The sequence below is a fragment of the Salvelinus fontinalis genome, chromosome 42, assembly GCF_029448725.1.
Source record: "Salvelinus fontinalis isolate EN_2023a chromosome 42, ASM2944872v1, whole genome shotgun sequence".
In the NCBI taxonomy this organism is placed as follows: Eukaryota; Metazoa; Chordata; class Actinopteri; order Salmoniformes; family Salmonidae; genus Salvelinus; species Salvelinus fontinalis.
The window spans coordinates 18,457,035-18,482,114 of record NC_074706.1 but is presented as its reverse complement, the minus strand read 5'-3'; the positions used below and the strand labels follow the sequence as shown (position 1 = coordinate 18,482,114).

The following is a 25,080-nucleotide window of genomic DNA, read 5'->3' as shown; positions in this document are numbered from 1 at the left end:
CGAAAATGTGCATATTTAGCCATAAAAAAACGTGGTTATACAAGGAAAATAGTAGCAAAACAAGCCTGGAAATGTCGGTCGCCATCTTTGAGTGATCTAGTTTAATCAATAGCTAATCATATACTTGACTAAAACATACAGGGTTGACAGGAATCGAAAGACAAATTAGTTCTTAATGCAATCGCTGATTTACATTTTTTAAATTATCCTTACTTTTCAATACAGGTTGCGCCAAGCGAAGCTATACAAAACAAAATGGCGGCGTAAGCGTTTAACATTTTTCGACAGAAACACGATTTATCATCATAAATTGTTCTTACTGTGAGCTGTTCTTCCATCAGAATCTTGGGCAAAGAATCCTTTCTTGGGTCTAATCTTCTTTTGGTCGAAAGATGTCCACTTGTCCGTCGAAATGCCCACTAACGTACGACCGGGACCCCGAAATGTGCCCAGCGCTTCAAAGTGCACAACAAAGCAATGCCTCAAAATCGCACTAAAAGGATATAAATTGCTATACAACGGTTCAAATTAACTACCTTATGATGCTGTTAACACCTATAACGGGTAAAAACATGACCGGAGAAATATTACTGGCTAAACTAACGCTTGGAAGGAGGCGAGTCCGATGTCCTTCGCGCGCAAGGCGCAGGCAGCAAAGGGAAGCTACTTCCGCTATTTGGTGTCTTATAGAGAAACTGATTGCGCAATCGACACCATTCAAAGCGTCATCACGCACTGACATCCAGGGGAAGACGTAAGCCGTGTCTGTTTCTCCATAGCATTTACAGTGAGCTTTAAACTGACTCCAGATCAGTGGCCAAAATGTTTGAAATCTGACTCCCTATCATGAAAAGTGCTGTAGATTGAGTTCTGTTTCACTCAGAGACAAAATTCCAACGGCTATAGAAACTAGAGTGTTTTCTATCCAATAATAGTAATAATATGCATATTGTACGAGCAAGAATTGAGTAGGAAGCCGTTTAATCTGTAATGCAAATTATGCTAATGAGAAAACAGCACCCCCTATAGTCGCAAGAAGTTAACTGACTTTGCCTAGTTAAATAAAGGTTCAATTAAAAAAATATGTTGTTTAGTATCTCACCTTACAACTATTAATAACTATGTATATTGTGTTTATCTTACTATAATTATTAGCGTAAGTATTTGTGACTGACTGTAATTAGGCCTATGCTGTTCTTGGAACTAGGCTAGTAAACATATGTTAGTACCACTAGCCTGGGGCGACAGACCACGTGGTACAATAACCAGCTATCTCGCTAGAAGTGGACTATGGCTTAAAATAGTGGAGTCCAGGCTAGGTTGGTAGTACCTTTTAGTTTTGTTTGCTCTTTCTTCTGCACTGTTTTTTAGAGGGGAAGCCTGCACAGTAAGGTGATACTTTTGTCCTTCTATTTGGCCTACTGCTTTATTGGGGGCGGGGGAGAATAGGTATGGAAAGGGGGATATCTAGTCAGTTGTACAACTGAATGCATTCAACTGAAATGTGTCTTCCGCATTTAACCCAACCCCGCTGGGATTAGTTTAGGTTTTATATTTTACTGTGAATTTGAAAAGGGCTAGTTTTTATTTTTTTTGCTTGGTTATAGAAAGCAGCACAGTATTTTTTTAAACATGTTTTTTATAAGCCTAGTAGTATTCCCGGCAGCATTATTGCTTCAAGCATTTGAGATGAAGATTATGGCATCATCAAATTCTTGTAAATTATTCATTAGGCCGGACCTATTTTGTGTTACTTGGCATCTTCCCAATGTATTGGCCAATGCGTTCGCCTTCCGTTTTGAACAACAACGGAAACTTTATTCAACACAGAGGACGCTTTTTTTTTTGCATGAGAAAATTAGGCGTGTGTGCACGTGCATGTGTAGATGCGCAGGCTACGTTCCAACTTCATGTTCCATGATGGGGAACATTCCTGGCTTTGGCAGATGTCAGTTCACACCCAGTAAGTGTTTACGACCTAGGCGTATCTACAGTAGTAGTAATGGGGTGGGGGGGATAGCATTAGCTAGCGATAGTCGGCTGTGCCTGTGTCAAAACTCCAGTATTCATCCTATAGCTTGATCTCTCATCTTTTTAAATAGTGAGTCAGCATGTTTTTAGCTTCTTTTTTTTCGTGACTGATCAAAACAGTGGTTCTCGTGCTCTATGAAGCAGACGTAGTGCGCAATATGTTCCCAGATAGCACACGTATGTCTGCCCAACGTAGGCACGATGTATACAGGATACATTGGGAAGATGCCAATTAGCAAACGCTGTATAAACGGCAAGACTTAGATGTATTTAGAATGCCTACATTTTACATTGTTTTATACATCGACATTCTGTTCTGATGTCTCGTTGACATCTTCTCCAAACTACGTAGATAGATACATACGTCGGCCAAAGGTACGCGCGTTATCTGGGTTTGGAACATGAAATCGCAATACAATCTCAGTATCAAATAAAATGCATATGATTTCCTGAGATTAGTAATGCATATGGTATCGTCACCTAAGTGTCGCGATAATGTAATAAAACAGCAGGGAGCAGGTCTCGAACCCTCGACCTTCTAGCCCGAAGTCCAGCGCTCAAAAGCATGCTCGAGTGGCAGAGTCGATATCCGCCCTTATAAACCCAGGGTGGTTACAATAATATCGTATTGTGAGGTCCCTGTGAATTCCGTGCCTAGCAGATAATATGTTCAGTCCTCCACCCACCTCGCATTCGTCTCATCTAGGTGGTATGTAGACAGGGCAAGAATATCTACAACATGACTTAATTATTAATTTTGGTGTAACTAGGCTAGGGCTGGTGATATGTCGAATTAATTTGTTTTTGCGCAATATTCCTAATGATTGTATCGCAAGAATCAAGTTGTTTTATGAGCGTTAATGTCCGCCTGTTCTCGTGTTGTTTTTGGTTCCTTCGCCCCTTCTGTGCTGTGTGCAATGACTGTAGGCTGTGAACATTTACATTCACACACACCAAGCACCGCAACCATTTCACTCATTCCTCTCTGACGAGATTTCAACTCGCTTTTTGCATCTAAGGTTTAGTCCAACGGAATCTGTCATATGGACACCGAAACACATTGAAACATTCTTTTACTGTAATACAGAAGTTAGCCTTTCTAACGATACCCGTTTTACGTATTAACTACTCAAATTGGGCGCAGAGCAGACACTACTAAAACGGAAGTATTAATGAACATTTATTCTGGAAAATGAATGCTCAGTTTGTGGCACGCGGGCCTTGCGGTTCGCTAGAAGCATTTTAGTCAAAGACCGTTATACTAGCTGTCTAATCAGTTTTTAGAAATGTGCAATAAGCATAAAACACAATTATATAAGGAAATGGAAACTTGTTCTCTCAAGGTAGTCCACTTGACTTCAAGATGTGAACAAAGTAGACAGGCTAGCATGCTGTTCAAACAGTTGGACAGAAGGGTGTGTTCACAACATTCCAACTGTTCTACCTTGTTGTTAGCTAGCAAATAGATCCAACTTGGCTAGACTTTAAATATAAAGATTAGCTGGCTACTCACTAGAACGTGGGCTTGTGCTTGCGAGATTGTTTGGGACTTGTGTTCATTTTCTATAATGCCTGCTACAAGAAGTTTGTTATTATTAGTGAATGCGCGTTATGCAGGGTTCTGGTTAAATTTGTAACCATTTTCGTAGACATACTTGAAAGTCAGATCAGGGATTATTGCAAAAAAAAACAGTTAAACTATATTGATTAAATTATTGGATCTTATGGTCGTGGAAGGCTTATATTTAGGCTAGGTATAACCCTGAATTCATTAGATTATTGCTGACTATATGAAATGCAGTGTATTTGACCTTTTAATTGCACAACAAAGCTTATTGTGAATCACCCATAGATTGGTCCATATTGCCCAGCGCTAAGCTAGGTCTACCATCTTCAAAGGATAGCTGACCAAGTGATATCTACTACAACTATTGTGACTACCACTCCAATGAACTGGGAAGGCAGACAAAATGACTCCAAACAAAAGAAAAACAGGGTTGACTCCCATCAATGAAAAGCTTCAAGAATGAAGAAATGTTCTAGAAATGTTTTATTACGTATAATGTTTTAAATTTGGATTGAGAGTGCATCTAAGGTTAGCGTGTTGTCAAGAAACCCTTTGGTCTATAATTCACTGCTGATGTGTTGATACTGACATATTTATTGATTAGGAAGGGGGAAATGATGGTCATTGATTCCCAGACCTATGGTTTTCACCGTACCAGTATCGCAATACCACAAATCATGATACTTGATTTTCCACGACAACAAAGAACATGACTGAACTCTATTCTCCTTTAAAAACCTGCTTTTTAAAAATATTGTGTGACGAGCCTTTAGCTTGGGTGTGACTCTGGGTGACAACAGAAAGCTGGGTTTGCAACATTAGGGGGGGGGGGGGAGACTGCTTCATTATCAATTTATGGTTATTGGCCTCTCATTTCTTATTAAGCATTGATTTATCTGGGTTGTTGAGATCCTAGTAAGTCTGTAATATATTGGGCCCTGGCTGTAAGAGGCTTTGATGCAGGAAGCTTCAACCGTTCCCTCTCGCCCAGCAGCCAATCAGGGCTATCTTGAGTCAGATGAGGGAAGGCCCCTCCCCCTCCTCCCCTCTTTACTCTCTCTCGACAGGCCGCTGCTGCTTTGTCGGCTAGGAGGAAGACCAGCTAGCCTTTTGCAGTGAGCCTTTCAAATGATCCGAAGGGAAGGGAAGAGACCAAAGAAAGGAGGAGAGAAGGATAGAGAGAGGGGGAACTCTGAAAGAGAGAGGGAGAGGAGTGGATCGCGGAGCGGACTGACCATGCATTCAAGGCCTATAGGCAGAAACCCTCATGTGAGTCAAGGTGGCTTTTATCCTCCTTTTTTCCTCCTCGCATGTTGCTGCTCCCCTTATCGCTCAGAGAAGGAAGCAGCCCTGGTCTTGTGACACTTCAGTGGAAACAAGAGCAGTGTGTGTCAGAGGGAGGGTGGATTCTGGCTCGAAGGCTACGTTTAGACAGGCAGACAAATTCAGATCATTTTTTCTTTTGACCAATCACATCAGCTTTTTTCACATCCAATCTTTTTCAGCGCTGATCTTTTTGGTCAAAAGACCAATTATTGAAAAGAAGATCAGAATTGGGCTGCCTTTGTAAACGCACACTAAGAACCAACCCAGTGCGGGGAGGAAAATGCCTGGCTATCATGTTGGCGTTTCAGTGGGACATCCGGCGTAGTCTACAGGCGGTGTGTGTGTGTGTGTGTGTCAGGGAGAGAGATGCAGAGAAGGAATGTGGTGGTTGGATGTTGTGATGAATACATTGGCTGTCTGTCTGAATGCATGGAATGACCAATGTTTCTCTTCTAGTTGTTCAACAAACCAAAGGATAAAGATTTAATTTCATGTTGCAGTTGAAATGGGATTTTTTTGTTCTTCTTGTATGGCTGTGCTCAAACTGTACTGTGGGTAGTTGGCCAGTTATTTGAAAAATGCGAAGGTTTCTCTTCTGGTTGAAAGTGTAGCCTAATCATTTTTCAATACTACTTATGACTTTGAGATGATGTGAATGTGACATGTTCAGTTGAGGCACCGTGTCTTTCGTCACTCCACATGTCATTGAATAAAATGGGTTTGTTTCCAAGAGGACATGCTACAATTTTCGGTTGTAGGCTAATACATTGATGAGGCCAACTGATGGTCATCAGAGCTTTTAACTCCTTATGTTAAGAATGTCACAACATTTAGGTCACTAGCTATATCTTTTTCTGAAAGTTAGAGTGGTTCACGGGCTATACCTTGATGTCCCAGGTTTATTGGGAAAAGGTCAGCTAGGCGGCTTCAGTATTTGTAGTCGTTTGGATGCTGTGATGGTGCCTGAATGTAGGCCCACTGTCTTGCTCTGTACTACATTCGTTTTTTTTTTTTTTTACTGGGTGTCAAAACTATGCTGTGGTGAGCAGCCTTGATTTAGCCTTGTCCTAGATTTAAAATATAATTTTCAGCGGAGAAGTCTTTAATCTGGGTCTGGGAAACCAAACTTTAAAAAAAATCTCAGTTTGCGTTGAGTGACTTATCACCGTCAATCATCTGCTCCGAAGTTGAAGCCTCAAAGAGGATTTCTTAAGGACAATGCCTGGCACGGTCCCATTTTTAAACCACCTCCGGGAACGCCCAGGCTGAGTTACTTGTTGACGCTTCTGTCAATATTATCCTGTAGTTAGTAGTACACCATAGTAGTACTACAGTTGGGTTCTTTTGGCTGCAGTTGTTTTTAGGAGTCTGTTTGCCTGGGTGTTGGTACAGCTGCATTTGTACACTGCCGCTCTGCTGCTGGTCAATTATTACTTCACAGCTTGTCTCAGTTCTATTGAAGGGATGGAATAAGAATATGTACATATAAATATATGGATGGGCATTGACCGAGCGGCATAGATAGATAGTATAAAATACAGTATGTACATATGAGATGAGTAATGCAAGATATGTAAACAATATTAAAGTGACTAGTGATCCATTTATTAAAGTGGCCAATGATTTCAAGTCTATGTAGGCAGCAGCCTCACTGTGTTAGTGATGGCTGTTTTAACAGTCTGGTGGCCTTGAGATAGAAGCTATTTTTCAGTCTCTCGGTCCCAGCTTTGATGCACCTGTACTGACCTCGTCTCCTGGATGATAGCGGGGTGAACAGGCAGTGGCTCGGGTGGTTGTTGTCCTTGATCTTTTTGGCCTTCCTATGACATTGGGTACTGTAGGTGTCCTGGAGAGCAGGTAGGTTGACCTTGGTGATGCGTTGTGCAGACCGCACCACCCTCTGGAGATCCCGGCGGTTATGGACGGTGCAGTTGCCGTACCAGGCGGTGGTACAGCCCGACAGGATGCTCTTAATTGTGCATCTGTAGAAGTTTGTGAGGGTCTTAGGGGCCAAGCCAAATTTCTTCAGCCTCCTGAGGTTGAAGAGGCACTGTGGTGCCTTCTTCACCACACTGTCTGTGCGGGTGGACCATTTCAGTTTGTCTGTGATGTGTACGCCGAGGAACTTTCCACCTTCTCCACTGCTGTCCCGTCGATGTGGATAGTGGGGTGCTCCCTCTGCTGTTTCCTGAAGTCAACAATCGTTTTGTTGACGTTGATCTTATCAGGGGTTAGCCTATACTGTGTAAATATTATCCTATGATCTATCTTGACGTGGTATCAGTTCTGACTCGTTTTAAAAATTATTTTTGGTTCTGTTGAATTAGATTTTAGACTTTGGCTCAATCTTACAGCGTAGCCTAGAGTAGGCTATATCAATACTTTTCTTCATTGATATTTATACCACTGAAGTACATTCATAATATGTTCACTGCAGAAACATTCTGTAATAGTAGAAGAAAAAAAATGTCTACGGCTGGCTTACAGAGTATGAGATGTTTAAGTACACTTTCTCAAAGCTTTACTTCTTTGTGAATATCATTTTATACTTGGTTTTGTGTCATGTGCCTTAAAATAAGTAATCAAATGAAACATATCACAACAGTTTGAGTGTAGAGTTTCAATAAACCAGTAGACCATATCTGCCTAAGCTTCCAGGTAACCAACTTAACCATTTACATCAGTGTTAACATGAGACCACAGATACAAGTAGCTTGTTAGCGGCTGGAGTGTACAGTAGGGCCTTCTCTCTCGACCTTGGGAGGAGACTCTCCTTAACTTAGACTTAATGGATTCACACAGATTGAATTAGTTTCAGAAACCACCTGCAGGATGGCCCCATATTCTATGATGATAAAGTATTTTGTTTTTCAAAGGCCTGTCCATTTTTGAGCTTACAAACAAAACACACAGAAGCATGTTTATATACAGTGCCTTCGGAAAGTATTCAGACCCCTTGACTTTTTCCACATTTTGTTACGCTACAGCCTTATTCTAAAATTGATTAAATTGTTTGTTTTCCTCATCAATCTACACACAATAACCCTTTCCTTAGATCCTGACTAGTCTCTCAGTCCCTGCCTCTGAAAAACATCCCCACAGCATGACGCTGCCACCACCATTCTTTACTGTAGGGATGGTGCCAGGTTTCCTCCTGACGTGACGCTTGGCATTCAGGCCAAAGAGTTCAATCTTGGTTTCATAAGACCATCAAACATTTTGCATGCTTAGCAGGACAGGAAAAGGGTCCAATACACGCACTTAATATAAGGAATTTGAAGTTATTTATACTTTTACTTTTGATACTGAAGTATATTTTTTAACCAAGTACTTTTAGACTTTTACTCAAGTAGAATTTTACTGGGTGACTTTTACTTGAATGATTTTCTATGAACGTATCTTTACTTTTACTCAAGCATGACAATTGGGTACTTTTTCCACCACTGGTTGATAATGACAAATCATTGTGGTCGATTTGCTATATGTCTATTGCTTTTGCAAATCCCTATGACCCCCGCCTCTCTCTAACCCTTTATTACATTCAATGGCAGCGGAGGCACTGAACAGCGGAGGCACTGACCTATTACTTTTCCGATCCCTTCACTTGTGTGCCTTCAACATCATAGCTGTGATTGGTTGTCGTAGGTAGCATCCAATGAGTGTGGAGATAATTGTCAGACTTGCCCTTCCATATCAGAACCGGTGTCTGTCCATGAGGACAAGGCTAGTATTTGTAGGTGATCAAATACTTATGTCATGCAATACAATGCTAATTAATTACTTAAAAATCATACAATGTGATTTTCTGGAATTTTGTTTTAGATTCCGTCTCTCACAGTTGAAGTGTACCTATGATAAAAAATTACAGACCTCTACATGCTTTGTAAGTAGGAAGCACTGCCCATTTTGCAGGTTATCAAATACTTGTTCTCCCCACTGTATAAATACACTACCGTTCAAAAGTTTGGGGTCACTTAGAAATATCCTTGTTTTTGAAAGAAAAGCAAATGTTTTGGTCCATTAAAATAACATCAAATTGATAAAAAAATGTGTAGACATTGTTAATGTTGTAAATTACTATTGTAGCTGGAAACTGAATCTTAAAAAAAAAATGTAAATGGAATATCTACATGGGTGTACAGAGGCCCATTATCAGCAACCATCACTCCTGTGTTCCAATTGCATGTTGTGTTAGCTAATCCAAGTTTATCATTTTAAAAGGCTAATTGATCATTAGAAAACCCTTTTGTATTATGTTAGCACAGCTGAAAACTGTTGTTCTGGTTTAAAGAAGCAATAAAACCTTCTTTAGACTAGTTGAGTATCTGGAGCATCAGAATTTGTGGGTTCGGTTACAGGCTCAAAATGGCCAGAAACAAAGAACTTTCTTCTGAAACTCGTCAGTCTATTCTTGTTCTGAGAAATGAAGGCTATTCCGTGTGACAAATTACCAAGAAACTGAAGATCTCGCACAACGCTGTGTACTACTCCCTTCACAGAACATGATGAGGTGCATCGGGCCATAGGCCACTCCTATAAACCTCACTGTTTTCATCACAGCTTCCTTTGACTGACATTCCAGCGTCTCAACTCTGAACACCATCATCTCTCTCTCTCTCTGCTCACCAGGAACTGTACTATCTGAGAATGCAGAGGACGAGAGAGAAGACTGACAAGATGGAGGAGAGCAAAGCCACGAGGAAGCTGCGGGTGTGCGTGGCGACGTGTAACCGGGCAGACTACTCCAAGCTGGCACCCATCATGTTTGGGATCAAGGCCAACCCGGATGAGTTTGAGCTGGAGGTGGTGGTGCTGGGATCACATCTCATTGATGATTATGGGTGAGTTTGAAGGTGGGTGTGCTGGAACTAGTTTTTCCTGATCCACTGAAATCACGACTATTTGACAATGTTTTTACAATGACAGTCATTGTTTATTTGCACTATAAGTAAGAAGTGTTAATTGAGTAGTCATGTCTCAAGTTTTTTTCTGATTGCTTGCCCTGACCAGGAAAAACTCCTGTCCTTAATGAGGACCACAATGGAAATAAGTCTGAATTTGTGTTTTTATCCATGACGATATTTTGTTTATTGTTCATTTCACTTAGTTGAAGCCACCTCATGTATTTTTTAGTTGTCTAATAGGATGTATTCATTCATGAATGAAATGATTGGTTTGACCACCTTGTCCCCCTTTAGCAACACGTTCCGGATGATCGAGCAGGATGACTTTGACATCGGCTCCAAGCTGCACACCATCGTGCGTGGGGAGGACGAGGCAGCCATGGTGGAGTCAGTGGGTCTGGCGCTGGTCAAGCTGCCAGATGTCCTCCACCGTCTCCGTCCCGACGTTCTGGTCGTCCACGGCGACCGCTTCGACGCCCTCGCCCTGGCAACTGCTGCCGCTCTGATGAACATTCGCATCCTGCACCTGGAGGGAGGAGAGGTGAGGGGATGGAGGAAGTGATGTCATATATCTGAAGGTTTTTTCAGGAAGTAAGGTATATCTGTGTTGGGAACTGAATATAACTAGATTAAAATATTGGTTGCTCCCTCCACTTGTAGTTACCTGGTATTTGATATAGGATGTTTTTTTAAATGTCGTTTTGTGTATTTTAGTTACTATTTACCGTGTAATTGCCATTTAACAATGGAATTATTGAGTTAATACCTGCTTATTACCATAAAAAATAACGAGGTTACCAAAAATGCACACTAGTCCTGGAAACCAAAGAAGGCAACATAACAGAGATAATGATGGTCTTGGTTCAATAAAAACTACTATTTGTTCCTTAAGAGCAATGGCAGTGCTTCAAACACTCAACGAACCGCCACAGAGACAATACAGACTTTTTATCCTGATGTCTGATCCTTCCTCTTTTCCCATTCCCAAGGTGAGCGGCACCATCGACGACTCGATCCGTCACGCCATCTCCAAGCTGGCCCACTACCACGCCTGCTGCACCCGCACCGCCGAACAGCACCTCATCGCCATGTGTGAGGACCACACTCGCATCCTGTTGGCGGGCTGCCCCTCCTACGACAAGCTGCTGGCCGCCCATCACCGCGACGACTACATGGACATCATCAGGAACTGGCTCGGTACGTATTGTAGTAACTATCCTTAACCCCTAAATCGGTGGCGTTCCAACTTTTTCAGCGGGGGAACGCAGTTCAATGCAGTATACCAGACTAATAGCCAGGTTCCAGGGCCCAGAGTTTTTCCTGGTCAGACAGGGAATTACAACCTCTGCTGTCAGTGTCATGCAACCAAACTAAGACGGCTACAGTTTCTGCACAGCACCAGCTTTGAACTCCTATTTGAATATGCAGCAGATCTCTTAGTACTGACCTTGATGGCCTAGTCAGCTACAGTTACCTGGACTGAGGACAGTGATGGCGTTTTTGTTTTAGGTTTCATGGTCTGCCTTTACATCACCAAGGTGACAAAGTCGCAGTGTCTTTGTCATATAATTATATCTGACACTGGCTGGTATTACACCCAACATGAACCCACTATTTATTTCCAACACGCACTTGTCAATGAACGCACAACACTTCAGAAACAGCATGTGAAAAGTCTATCAGCATCCCAACAACTTGTCTTCTCGAGATACAGGTAACGCACCCTAATATGGTGTGTGAGTAGGCGGTGCCCTGGAGTGCGTACAAGCGACCTGATTGGTTGGAATGAGGGGAGGCTTCAGTAAAGGGTGATTGACAGGGCTGCAGTCCAATCAGGTTGAAAGGGCCAGCCTTTTCTTACCAACTTTAAGACAGTGGTATAGTGCATAGTGTGGAAAGTGTGGAAAGATTCAGTGTGGAAAGATGTGGGAAACGTGTTATCATAAGAATATTGTTAAATCAGTTCATAGATTTATGGGGCTTTTAGCTAGTCCCTTCAGGGCAGAAAGAACAGTGGCAGCGGTAGACTGTTGACTTCCTCCTGTTCAGAAAGTACTAGAATGCTGAGAATGTTCTAAATGTCATCCACAGGAGACAATGTGAAGGAGCATGACTACATCGTGGCCCTGCAGCACCCGGTCACCACCGACATCAAGAACTCCATCAAGATCTACGAGCTGATGTTGGACGCCCTCATCTCCTTCAACAAGAAAACACTCGTCCTCTTCCCCAACATAGACGCAGGTCAGTGGGGGATTCTCTATTTTTCGTCGCCCTTTCCTCATTTCGCTCCTGTGTGCGCCGTCGTATTGCGCAACCCCACACGCACATCGTGGAGCTGGAGCTACAGTGTCAACCCTCCCTTGGTCAATAGTGTGAGAAGGCTGCTCTGTTGAAGGGATCTGCTTATCTAGTTCAGCTGCATGTCTTTTTTCCTTAGATCTAATATATGTTCCCGCCTCTGTAATTGTCTAGAAACAAGTATGACATGTTTTGGGTTTCATCCTACACGCAAGTGTCTCATCTAATGCCAACATAATGTGCAGTAAATGCCTAAGGCAATTTAGTGTCTAGGGCTGAATCCTTCAGTCTTTCTCATGGTTAGGGCTAGGACTGATTTGAAGGGCGTAGAACGTCCCCAGAAAGGATTAGAAACCAAGTGTACAGTACTTCAAATCCAACGAAACACTACGGCAAAACAAGAAATGGCTGCAGTTGATTCAGTTAAATGTCCAAGTGTAGACTGTAGGAGTCGGTTAAATTAGACATCCCACAGTCTTCTCTGTTCCGTCTTGTAACTCCTGGCGTCCCGTCTCCGTGACAACCCCCAACAGGAAGTAAGGAGATGGTGCGCGTGATGAGGAAGAAGGGCGTGGAGCAGCACCCTAACTTCCGGGCGGTGAAGCACGTGCCCTTCGAGCAGTTCATCCAGCTGGTGTGTCACGCTGGGGCCATGATCGGCAACAGCAGCTGTGGCGTCAGAGAGGCAGGGGCCTTCGGGACCCCCGTCATCAACCTGGGGTCCAGGCAGACTGGGAGAGAGACTGGTAGGGGGGTCTACTAATGTTCATGACCTTTTAGTCCAAAATGGCACCCTATTCCCTATATAGTGCTCAAATATGGGCCCGGGTCAAAAGTAGTGCACTAAATGGAGAAATTGTGTGCCATTTTGGAGGCAAGCGTGGCCTCCATTTGGAGCAGGCTAGGGGGCCTACTTGTGGTTACCAGTGTTACTTTTCATTGTATATTTCCTGGTATAGTTCTTTGTTGTAATTTTCCAGTACAGTATGAGTGTATGGTGATTGCTTTGTTGTCCTTCTTCAAGTTGTCCCATTATGAATGCTTATAGGATGTTGAGCTGTATTTTCTATTTCCAGGTGAAAACGTCCTCCATGTCCGAGACGCAGACACTCAGAATAAGATCTACCATGCCCTGGAGCTGCAGTTTGGGAAGAGATACCCCTGGTAAGCATCATCGCGTAACCTCTAGAAAAAGGGCTTATTAGAAGTTGCAACAGGGAGACACCATCCAGCCCAGAAACAGAGAAAATGTCTAACTGACCTCTTGGAGACGGGGCCTTTCTATCCTAATCAGGCAGCACAAAATGGTCTGTAAACACCAGCCCGAGAGGCTTGTAGGAAGACAAAACAAAAGGCAGTGAATTTATTTTTCAGCTGCTACAGAATCACAGTGTTCTCAGGATGTCATCAGTACAATACAACAGTGAATAATCAGCGTGTCCTTGTACTTCCAGTCTGGCGTCAATCATTATCAACAGATAGGAGAATAATCCATAACATTCCGTATCAAGTCTAGTGACCATCATCCTGCACCTTGAGTGTCACAAACGGAACACTGGAAAGTGTGTGTTACAGAAACTCAGAATCACTCTGAACTGAACTTAAAGGTGAACTGCCGCTTAGAACCAACTTATTTTGTTTTAAACGGCCCATGTGGCATCGATACGAGTCAGAAACATTCATTCTAGTGTCAAAATTGACTACAAACTGTAAATAAGATCATTTTGGTCAAAGTCCAAAACAGAGTTTGTCACGACATACTGGTGAGTTGGGGATGGATTACGATCGTGCCCAGTTCCCACTAACAGAAAAGAAAGAACAGTGCTGATTGTACTCCATTTCCTGTGCACACTCCATCCAATCATAGCAGCCAGAACATCCAGACTGAGACCGACCTGCCCATTACTCAGCACCTCAGACTTGTTTACATAAGAGAACATGTCGCCAATGTTATGCTGAAATAACCCTTGGCCCTAAACCCTTTATGGAGTGGCCACTTGCTGATGTGTTTGATAGTGTCAATCACTCGAGTCTGACACTTACTTGGCCAAAATGATCATTGAGACGATCAGAGTGCACTTGTCTCTCAACTGGAACCTGTCAGTGTTCCTAAACCCATTCGTAAGCATATTGTCCCCCCCAAAACCTGTTTTGTAACATCATTCCCTATTAAACACTGTCAGACAGATACACTGTGGTAATGATGAGGAAGTTGTAAAAAGCAAAACTGCGCCGAAGCGCACACTTTGCACCTCGCCAGTGACTTGATAAGCTGATTGTGGCCTGGCTGCTCAATGTGCCTGATGGCTAGTATTTCCTAGCTTCATTGACGAACACAGAGTTGGAACTTAGCTAGCTAGCAAGTGATTTAGTGATGAAGGCCACTGATAAACAGCGTGTAGCTTGTGCTTTATTTACGATAGTTTGACAGCTTGCAGATAATGAAGTTGTAGACATGTTATTGTTCCCAGAAATCAGTCCTGAGCGCGTAGCCACTCGACAGACTGTCTCCGGTGTACTGACTAGTTTATCATGCACATTTAGTTAACTTGAGAAATACTGCACCAAACACCTTCGCTAGATCTAGAATTGCGCGACTAAAACCTTCTCGGCAAAAACTTCTACATTTAATTACAGATGTCTTGATTACGGATTCATTCTGACCATTTTAATATTTTGAGGAAGTGGCTATGTTGTTGCTACGGTGACTCAGGAGGGAGAAGCAACCGTACCTGCCACGGTACAATTAAGCAATAAGGCCCGACGGGGGTGTGGAAATAGCCAATATACCAAATATATCACAGCTAAAGGCTGTTCTCATGCACGACGCAACACGTCGTGCCTGGATACAGACCTTAGCCATGGCATATTGGCCATATTAGGTGCCTTATTGCTATTATAAACTGGTTACCAATGTAACTAGAGCAGAAAAAACTTTTTTTTTCATACCCATGGAATATGGTCTGATATACCACGGCTGTCAGCCAATCAGCATTTGGGGCTCGAACCACCCAGTTTATAACATGCGAACATACCACACCCCCAAGACAACTCTCATTCGGCTTCAGTCATAGCCGCTAGCAATTCTTAATGAGAAATCTTCAAAACAAGGCCAAATCAGTGCAGTCACCCTTTAAGTCATCTTAAATTTCCCCATTTCAATGAGAACTTATACCTTTAAAAAAGAAATATATATATATATATATATATATTTGCGGCAGAATTGGCTCTTTTAGTGTTTCTTAAACCTTTAAACTTGGCTTGTTAAATGAAGATCTAAAATCTCCCTTCTCCTGTTTCAGCTCTAAGATATATAGGGATGGGGATATATATATATACAATACCATTCAAAAGTTTGAGTTCACTTAGAAATGTCTAGAAGTCCAGCATCCCGGAGTTGCCTCTTCACTGTTGACGCTGAGACTGGGGTTTTGCTGGTACTATTTAATGAAGCTGCCAGTTGAGGGCTTGTGAGGCGTCTGTTTCTCAAACTAGACACTCTAATGTACTTGTCCTTTTGCTCAGTTGTGCACCAGGGCCTCCCACTCCTCTTTTTATTCTGGTTAGAATCAGTTTGCGCTGTTCAGTGAAGGGAGTAGTACACAGCGTTGTGTGAGATCATCAGTTTCTTGGCAAATTCTCACATGGAATAGCCTTCTTTTCTCAGAACAATAATAGACTGACAAGTTTCAGAAGAAAGGTCTTCGTTCCTGGTCATTTTGAGCCTGTAATCGGACCCACAAATGCTGATGTTCCAGATACTCAACTAGTCTAAAGAAGGCCAGTTTTATTGCTTCTTTAATCAGAACAACAGTTTTCAGCTGTGCTTACATAATTGCAAAAGCATTTTCTAATGATCAATTAGCCTTTTAAAATGATAAACTTGGATTAGCAAACACAACGTGCAATTGGAACACAGAAGTGATGGTTGCTGTTAATGGGCCTCTGTACGCCCATGTAGATATTCCATAAAAAATCTGCCGTTTCCAGCTACAATAGTAATTTACAACATTAACAATGTCTACACTGTATTTGTGATCATTTTGATATTATTTTAATGGACAAAAGATGTGCTTTTCTTTCAAAAACAAGGACATTTCTAAGTGACCCCAAACCTTTGAACGTTAGCATGTATTTATTTATAGTAACCCTCACAACTTCCATTTTTCATATAGAACTGAAATCTCACTAAAATTTCCCTCTTCATCCCGTGTGATTTTCCCCCTCACCAGCTCGAAGATCTACGGTGACGGAAATGCGGTGCCTCGCATCATGAAGTTCCTGCAGACCATCGACCTTGATGAGCCGCTGCAGAAGACCTTCTGCTTCCCTCGCGTCAAGGAGTGGGACATCTCCCAAGACATCGACCACATCCTGGAGACTCAGAGCGCCCTAGCCGTCGACCTGGGGGGGACCAACCTCCGTGTGGCCATCGTCAGCATGAGGGTACGGTGGTAGTGGTGCGGTGGGGGGGGGGGTACACTGCATGTTAGATTTATTATTCTTATTTATCTTACCATTATTAGTCGGGATTGGTTAAAAGCATAAAACCTCTTCCTGGTCATACATCAGCAAAATAAACATACAGTACATTACACTATCCATCTATTCTCTCACTGCCGTGTGCTTCCAAGATTTCTATATCACCATCCATGTGGGTTCATCATCCCACTACACCCAACTAGTTCAGGTTTGTAATGGTGATTGATAGTGTAGAATGCCCATAACCACCAAAGGTCCCTAGAAGTGTACTAAAGAAATGATCGATGGAACTAGAAAAGTTTCAGATAAAAGATTTACCATACCAAGATGGTATGATGTACAGCGCTGAAATGATTTGCCTTTCAACACGACCAAGAATTAAGTAAATTCTGTTCTATTTTTGTAACGTTGCACTTCTCATGGAAGAAGCCCCAGGCCTGTACCATTTCTAGCCTGATCAAGCCATGAACTGTCCCCTCTCCATCTTTGGAGGATGCATGCGCTCGAAGACTTGGCCTCTATTGGTTGACCTAACCATAGCCAGGCTACTCATGATGCATTGCTTGTTTATTTTTTGCTTTTGAAGCGCTTTCAGATTGTGTGAAGCGCTATAGAAATGTAATTTGTTATTATTTGTCGCGGGCATGTGTATTGTATAAAACCGCTTTTCGTCAGTGAGTAAGTTGGAGTTGAACACAAATGTCAACAGTGAGAAGTCATATCTTGTGGTTGAATTAGAATGTCAACAGTCAACCGATCATTCTTTAGCCTAACGGAAGTCGTCTGTCTTTAACACATTTTTATCTTGATTAGGCTCCATTTGATTTCTGATTTTACGTGAGTAACACCATGAGCATGTGCTGCTCAGCTGAAAGTGGCTGTGAGGTATAACATTCTTCTGAGACGCTGATATATTTAAAGAAATCGCTGACGTCAGACAAGCACTGTCTTGTCAACCAACACATTGTGTTTTCCTTTCCTTGTGTGGCCTTCCTTATCAAATAATGTACCAACTGTACCTATGGGTTGATTGTGTTGAACAAGTGGATCGATCTGCATGAAATGTCTTTGTGGGCAACAATTTAAAACTTGTTGATTCTCTGTGGCTGAGTTGGTAGAGCAAGACACTTGTATGGTTGTGGGGGAGAGCTCTGCTGGGGCCACCGATAGGATGACTAACTCGCTTCGGATAAAATCGTCTCCTAAATGGCATATACTTTATTATTTTATATATGGGCAACAATAAAATAAAATGTAATTTAAGGAACATTTTATTTGAAATATTAGTGTATTGGTCAGATTTTTTTTGAATACCTATTTTTTAATTGTAGGGTAAGATAGTGAAGAAGTACACTCAGGCGAATCCCAAAACCTACGAGGCGAGGATCGAGCTGATACTGAAGATGTGTGCGGAGGCAGTCTTTGACGCTGTTCATCTCAACTGCCGGATTCTGGGAGTGGGTATGTGGCTTTCTCTCCTTCATGAAATGTCCCTTTTTTATGTTTTGAATTGCACTTGAATATGGCAACCTTTTCTTATGCGAATCTGTCAAGAAGCACATAGACTATACCAAATGTTGGGCGGGGCTTGCAATTGAACCATTTCACTGTACTTGGGTCAAATAACTTCACTTTATTCAATGTTTTAAATGCGTAAACGTCACAATCTCTTGCCCCGGTTTATTGTGCTCAGCGACAATAAATACGCTGCAAAGTCTACTTAGACCCTAGTTTTCTCACTATATAATCATTTTTTACATTTTAGTAATTTTGCAGACGATCTTATCCAGAGCGACTTAGTTAGTGCATTCATCTTAAGGTAGCTAGATGAGACGACCACATATGACAGTCGTAAGTACATTTTTCCTCAATGAAGAACTTGTTAGTAGCTACTAGGGAAAGACCCCTAGTTTGACAGGATCTGATTTGCTCTCCTCCACCCTCAGGTGTGTCGACTGGGGGCAGGGTGAACCCCCAGGAGGGTGTGATCCTCCACTCCACCAAGCTGATCCAGGAGTGGAGCTCCATTGACATCCGCACCCCCATCTCTGACGCCCTCCACCTGCCCGTCTGGGTCGACAACGACGGCAACTGTGCCGCCCTGGCAGAGAAGAAGTTTGGCCACGGCAAAGGAGTGGAGAACTTTGTCACCATCATCACTGGAACAGGTACTATTACGTTCATTCTGCTGATTCATTTTCTGTTCATTGTGTTTCTATGAAATATGCACGACTGTCATTATAACCTTTTAACTCTAAGTTAGATTATTTGCAAAGGTCAAGAATACATTCCACACCCAGATGAGATGGATAAACAATGACTGTGTGGGTGGATCGCGTGCATAACAGACCAATCGAAACTAGGCAATTAGATGCCAGTCAGTCTACCTTTTTCATTTTGAGTGTGTTGAAAAGGTATTGAAAACTGGATTTGTGTTCTGGAACACAGTCCTCCACGTCTACCCCCTGTTGAATGAGGGATTGTCTTTGAGGCATTTGCAAACCATTTAGATTTTGTTTTTATAAAAGTGAGCGACTAAAGGGAAAAAAACTCACCGTAACCATGTTTTGACAATGCTACTGATACTATTATGATCTCTATTTAATTCACTTGGGAACTTTTCCTGAGGACAATGACATTTTTAATCTACGTGGCACGAGGCATTGGAAACGATAGCAACGATGAAAGCACATGTTTTGTATATAATCTCTTAACGCAGTGCTAATGTGTAAATCATAGGTTAATTAACGTTGCGCCACCTGGTTATTCGATCAATAGGCTATACACGCCAAAAAGCATTAATAGCCAGTTGTCGGATAATCTATTTCACTGACGACAAAATAATTCACCCGTGTCAAACGTATTTTGTAAGTACAGTTTACAGACACACCTGCGCATAATTGTTCGGGGTTTGAAACGTTTCGACTGTCTGCAAACCGGCCTGGTGACATTCTTTCCATGCCTCCGTTCTTTGATATCAGACATAACAATAGTATGATTTTCTATAGTCAAGTTCCACATTCCAAAAGCGGACATTTTTAACTAATGCATATAAAATATTAGAAAAATATTGGTCCGTTTAATTACTTACACTTAACCAGTCATATCTAGATTTGGGACAATGTGGTTTCTATCTGAACGTTCCGAGAGCGCCACTTTCTCCTCCATAGCCGTTGCTAACTGATAATTGACGCTGTGTTGTGCTGTTTATTTCTGCTAGTTTTCAATACCTAATGAATATGTCCAGTGAAAGCAGATATGCAATTTGTTGACACCACAACACAGTACAGACGTGGAAACACGTGTTAATCAATAGAAACGTCAGTTAAATTCCCCCTTTCTGTTTTGCTTGTTTACAGCGGGTCATTTCATATAGGGAATTGTTGGAGGCGCTCTCGTGTTACATCTCCAAAATGTAGAGAATAAAGACGCTAACATGGCAGCCGTTCTAAAACCTGACAGAACTCTCTCTCTCTCGTATGTGTGTGTGTCTCTGGACTTAACCGTTGTGTCATTTCTGAACAGGGGTAGCGACCCAATAAGCATGGCTTCTTTCTGATTTGCACAGGATCCATTCTAAGCAAAGTTCCGTCGCCCATAGTGACGAATGACGTTTTGATCGCTACGTTGCTCTACCGTTGTATTGCTAGCTGGAGTATCTAATTAGTAAAAGTTTAACCTACCCCCCCCCCCCCCCCCCGGTTTGTCATTGATCAAGGAACGAACATAACAATTAGCTATCATCAAACTGGTGCACAAGATACACCAGACGTTTAGTTTTTTTGTGAGTCACAACATAAGGCTTGCTTGTTCATGCCGTAGCTAAGCATCAAAATTAAGTAATGCGTAGCTATCAAAACAATAGTTGTCACTATAGGGCTGACAGAACCTTGCTAACAAAGGACCCCTAACGAATAAGGTAGTCGTGCTGATCGGGAAGCCACACCGACGGGGGCACCACTAACCATTCTGTTTGATTTTGTGAACAGGCATCGGCGGGGGCATCATCCAGCACAACGAGCTGATCCACGGCAGTACGTTCTGCGCGGCCGAGCTGGGCCACATCATGGTGTCTCTGGACGGGCCGGAGTGTATGTGTGGCAGCCATGGCTGCATCGAGGCCTACGCATCAGGCATGGCCCTGCAGAAAGAAGCCAAGAGGCTCCATGACGGTTAGTTAGAACACTTCTTGATTAGATTTTTTGGGTAATCCTTTACTTAAAACCGAAAAGCATAATGCATGGCGGTTATAATGCATTGAACCAGGCACACATTGGGCGTCCGTCTTCACCAGGGAGTGATGCAAAGCTTAAAACGACACGTCTTATGAAAAAGAGATGTTGAATCGACCTCTGGCCTGTGTCTGTTTGGTTCTCCAGAGGAACTGCTGGAGGTGGAGGGGATGGTGGATCTGAAGAAGGCTGAGTCCGTCAGCGCCATCCACCTCATCAACGCAGCCCGCCTGGGCAACCGCAAGGCTGAAGCCGTCCTCAGAACAGGTGGGTCCACGCTCCTTATGTTGGTTGAACATCACCTTAAATCAGACCTCCTCCTTCATAAGTTAAATGATGTGGTGCCTGTAGAAAGTCTACACCTCCCTTGGATGTCTTCGCATTTTGATTGATAAAAAGTGGTATTACATTTTGTTGTCAATGATCTACACAAAATACTCTTAAAGAAAAATTCAAACATAAAAAAAAAGATGAATGTAACATAAAGCACTAATATACCTTGATTAGATAAATACTCACCCCCCTGAGTCAATACATATTAGAAACACTAACACAGTCTTCCTGGGTAAGTCTCCATAAGAGATTTGCACCCCTGGATTGTGCAATATTTGGCCATTTTATATTTTTCAAGCTCTGCCAATTCTTCAAGCTCTGCCAAGATTTTTGGGATCATTGCTAGACAGCCATTTTCAAGTCTTGCTATAGATTTTCAAACAGATTTAAGTCCATTTTAACTTGGCCACTCAGGAGCATTCACGGTTTTCTTTGTTAGCAACTCCAGTGTAGGTTATTGTCCTGCTAAAAGGTGAATTCGTCTCCCAGTGTCTGGTGTAAAGCAGACTGAATCAGGTTTTCCTCTAGAATTTTGACTGTGCTTAGCGCCATCCTGTTTCTTTTTATCCTGAAAAACTCCCCAGTCTTTGCCGATGTCAAGCATACCCATACCATGCTGCAGCCACCACCATGCTTGAAAATAAGGAGGCAGTTACTCAGTGATGTGTTGTTGGATTTGCCCCAAACATAAGGCTTTGCATTTAGGCCAAAAAAAAACATTTTTTTGCAATATTACTTTACTGCGCTGTTGCATACATATATACGTTTTGGAATAATTTTATTCCGTATATTTGTATGCTTCTTTTCACGGTGTCATTTATTTGGAGTCACTACAATGTTCAGTTTTACTCCCATCACATCCATTGAACTTTATCTGTTTTAAAATCACCAATGGCCTCACGGTGACATCTCTAAGCAGCTTCCTTTCTGTCCGGCAGCTCAGTTCAGAAGAACGATCGTATCTTTGATGTGTCTGGGTGGTTTAATACATCCTCCACAGCATAATTATTAACGTGAACATGCTTAAAAAGGATCGGACCCTTTTTTTCTATTTTCGCCAAAGATTTGGGTATGTCATTTATCTGCCTGTATCTCAGGATCTGAAGCTAGGATATGCATATTCTTGATACCATTTGAAAGGAAACACTGAAGTTTGTGGAGATGTGAAATGAATGTAGGAGAATATAACACATTTAGATCTGGTAAAAGATAATACAAAGAAAAAAACTATTTTCTTGTTACTTACACCACATGCTAATCAGCATTAGCCTACGTTAGCTCAACCGTCCCGCAGGGGGGACCGATATTCAATGTGTGATTTGTTAGTTACCCATTACCAATCACTGCCCTTTATAAGGCTTTCAAAAAGCTCCCTGGTCTCTGTAGTTAAATCTATGCTTGAAATTCAATACTTGACTGAGGGACCTTAGATGTTGTATGTATGGGGGTAGTCATCCAGAAATCATGTCAAGCCCTATTATTTCACACAGTCCATATAATACATTTGTTGTGTAGATCAATGACCAAAAATTACAAAGTGGGATTGAAATAGATTGAATTGTAATGCAACAAAATGTGAAAGTTCAAAGCACTGTACATTTATTTTCCCTCAATGACTGACCTGGTTAAATACGTTTGATCAACCACTTTCCTCCCACCCTTTTCATTTACTAGCTGAATTATGATGCATGACAACAAGATATCAAATGTGACATTGACGGCATAGTCCAGACCCAGTTTGAATCAGTGCATCTGTATGAAACCCACCTTGTATTCTATAGCTAACCACTCTCCTCTCCCCCGTTTCCTCCTCATTCAGCCGGCATGGCCCTCGGAGTGGGCATCGTCAACATCCTCCACATGGTCAACCCCTCTCTGGTCATCCTGTCGGGAGTGCTGGCCGCCCACTACCAGGCATCTGTCCAGCAGGTCATAGGTCAGAGAGCCCTCACCTCCGCCCAGCGCATCCAGGTCCTGACATCCGACCTCGAAGAGCCCGCCCTACTGGGGGCCGCTAGCATGGTGCTGGACTACACAACCAGGCGCATCTATTAAGAACATTACGGTAATGGACTACACAACCAGGCGCATCTATTAAGAACATTACAGTAATGGACTACACATCCTAGCGCATCTATTAAGAACATTACAGTAATGGACTACACACCCAGGCGCATCTATTAAGAACATTACAGTAATGGACTACACAACAGGCGCATCTATTAAGAGCATTGGTCAGTTAACAAGCTCTAGTTTTCATTTAAGTGGTCCCCAAAGGAGGGCCATATCTTGCAATTCCCTGGTGTAGAAAGATTTGCTATTAGCAAATAGAAATGGCTAAGATAGAAGGTAGGATCTACAGATAGATCTGCTCAATAGGACCTACATCTATGCTACTGTCCCAGATGGGACAATCTGACATGCTTTTCTAGCTATCGACAACTCCTATTGGACGAACCGCTGGCGGTCATTTATTTCAGTTAGACGATGACAAGTTGGGTATTTTCCAAAGGTGTCGTCAGTGATAGTCTAATTTTCAATGTCAACATAATACAATTTCTACAGGGGATACAGTACTTAAATGGTAGTACTATAAACAACAGTGCTGAAATAGTTGTGTGTGTGTGTGTGTGTGTGTGTGAATACATATATAGCAGCCTATATAGTAATGAGTAAATGGTTGGGTGTGTCCAGACAAAAGATGTGACCAAATTTGTATTAATTTATGCTTGTACTACATGGCCATACTTTAACCCTCATAATTCCATGTTTTTGTTACTTCTTAATTCTAAACGTACAATATGTTATTCTTGAAACCACGCTATGAAAGCAGCATGTTGCTATGACATATTAACTGTACGTATTTGTCATACCGGGCTGTAAGCACTTTGCGCCACTTTATCTTATTTTGTCTCCATTTTGGAATCAGCGAACGCTACAGCTGGTTTGGAAAACCAAATGCCCCCAGGAGATATTTTACGTTCCGCCATGTTAAATGTTTCATTACAACCAATCAAATTATTCATTACCATTCAATCATTTAAGTTGAGCATATGGAACTGGAACCAGGTGACTTACCCAAGGACCACTCTTTCTAGGACACAGTTACGACCTACCCTCAAATGTAATGCCTATTCTATGTATGTCATAGTTGTCTTGACTGTGTGCTGCCAAATCACGTGTATTCATTATCATTCTTTTTTTGTTTTATGCGCACTTCTTTTGCCTTGATTGTCATATTTGAAGAGATTACTGTGTACAAATCAGTCATGTGATTATCCCGTTTGTGTATTTCTGTTTTTGATTATGTCATGGATACTGAAGCTTTTTAATTTTACTTCACTTGGGTACTTTACACATTAAAAACACACAAGAAAATGTCTGTTTCGGGTGGGTGGATTAATATGATTCATTAGATGCTATTCATGGTTTTAGGTGTGGCTGAACAAGGCTACATCGTAAACGCACCATAGAGCTTGGTGGAGTGCCAGTCTGTGCTATCGTAGGATTTAACTTTAATGTCCCTGAGGGAAAATTGGCTTAAATCCAGTACGGCTGTATACAAAAACACTGAATATTTTAACATAATACAACACACTTTCCCATGTCATACACACCTTGTCACTCATTGTCAACACAATAAGTGACGTTGACATGATGGTACATCATGTATAATATCTGCCACTATTACGTATGGGTATTCCCTGGAATCGAATCCACTATCCTGGTGTTGCAAGCTCCAAGTTTCACCAACCAACTGCGCTGCAGAGAAACTCGGGGCATAGTGATTACAATCAGGTGGTGGAGTGATTGAGACGCCACAAACCAGAATGGCTGATTTCTTCCCATGCCCTTCATCTCCAGTTGACAAGCATAATCCGCCTCCAGCTGTTTGGTCACAGTA

At 42.1% G+C, this 25,080-nt stretch overlaps 1 protein-coding gene across 6 annotated transcripts in view; it reads left to right on the top strand.

The window, feature by feature from the left end:
• Window positions 1-24,554, top strand: part of gne (glucosamine (UDP-N-acetyl)-2-epimerase/N-acetylmannosamine kinase) — a 43,444-nt gene extending 18,890 nt beyond the window's left edge. For 2 of the 6 annotated variants that reach the window (XM_055909995.1, XM_055909997.1), the window contains 12 exons: window positions 9,554-9,765; window positions 10,123-10,369; window positions 10,818-11,025; window positions 11,920-12,072; window positions 12,663-12,875; window positions 13,206-13,293; window positions 16,362-16,575; window positions 17,943-18,072; window positions 18,558-18,779; window positions 20,601-20,783; window positions 20,991-21,110; window positions 22,996-24,554. In XM_055909995.1, the coding sequence (XP_055765970.1) occupies window positions 9,572-9,765; window positions 10,123-10,369; window positions 10,818-11,025; window positions 11,920-12,072; window positions 12,663-12,875; window positions 13,206-13,293; window positions 16,362-16,575; window positions 17,943-18,072; window positions 18,558-18,779; window positions 20,601-20,783; window positions 20,991-21,110; window positions 22,996-23,231 (2,208 nt within the window). In that variant the 5' untranslated portion in view covers window positions 9,554-9,571 and the 3' untranslated portion in view covers window positions 23,232-24,554. Of the gene's footprint in view, window positions 1-1,319; window positions 1,393-1,759; window positions 1,964-2,652; window positions 2,741-4,618; window positions 4,868-9,553; window positions 9,766-10,122; window positions 10,370-10,817; window positions 11,026-11,919; window positions 12,073-12,662; window positions 12,876-13,205; window positions 13,294-16,361; window positions 16,576-17,942; window positions 18,073-18,557; window positions 18,780-20,600; window positions 20,784-20,990; window positions 21,111-22,995 lie in introns of those variants that run through there. The other 4 variants (XM_055909999.1, XM_055909996.1, XM_055909998.1 and 1 more) reach the window with 4 other exon arrangements.
• Window positions 24,555-25,080: the final 526 nt, after the last annotated feature.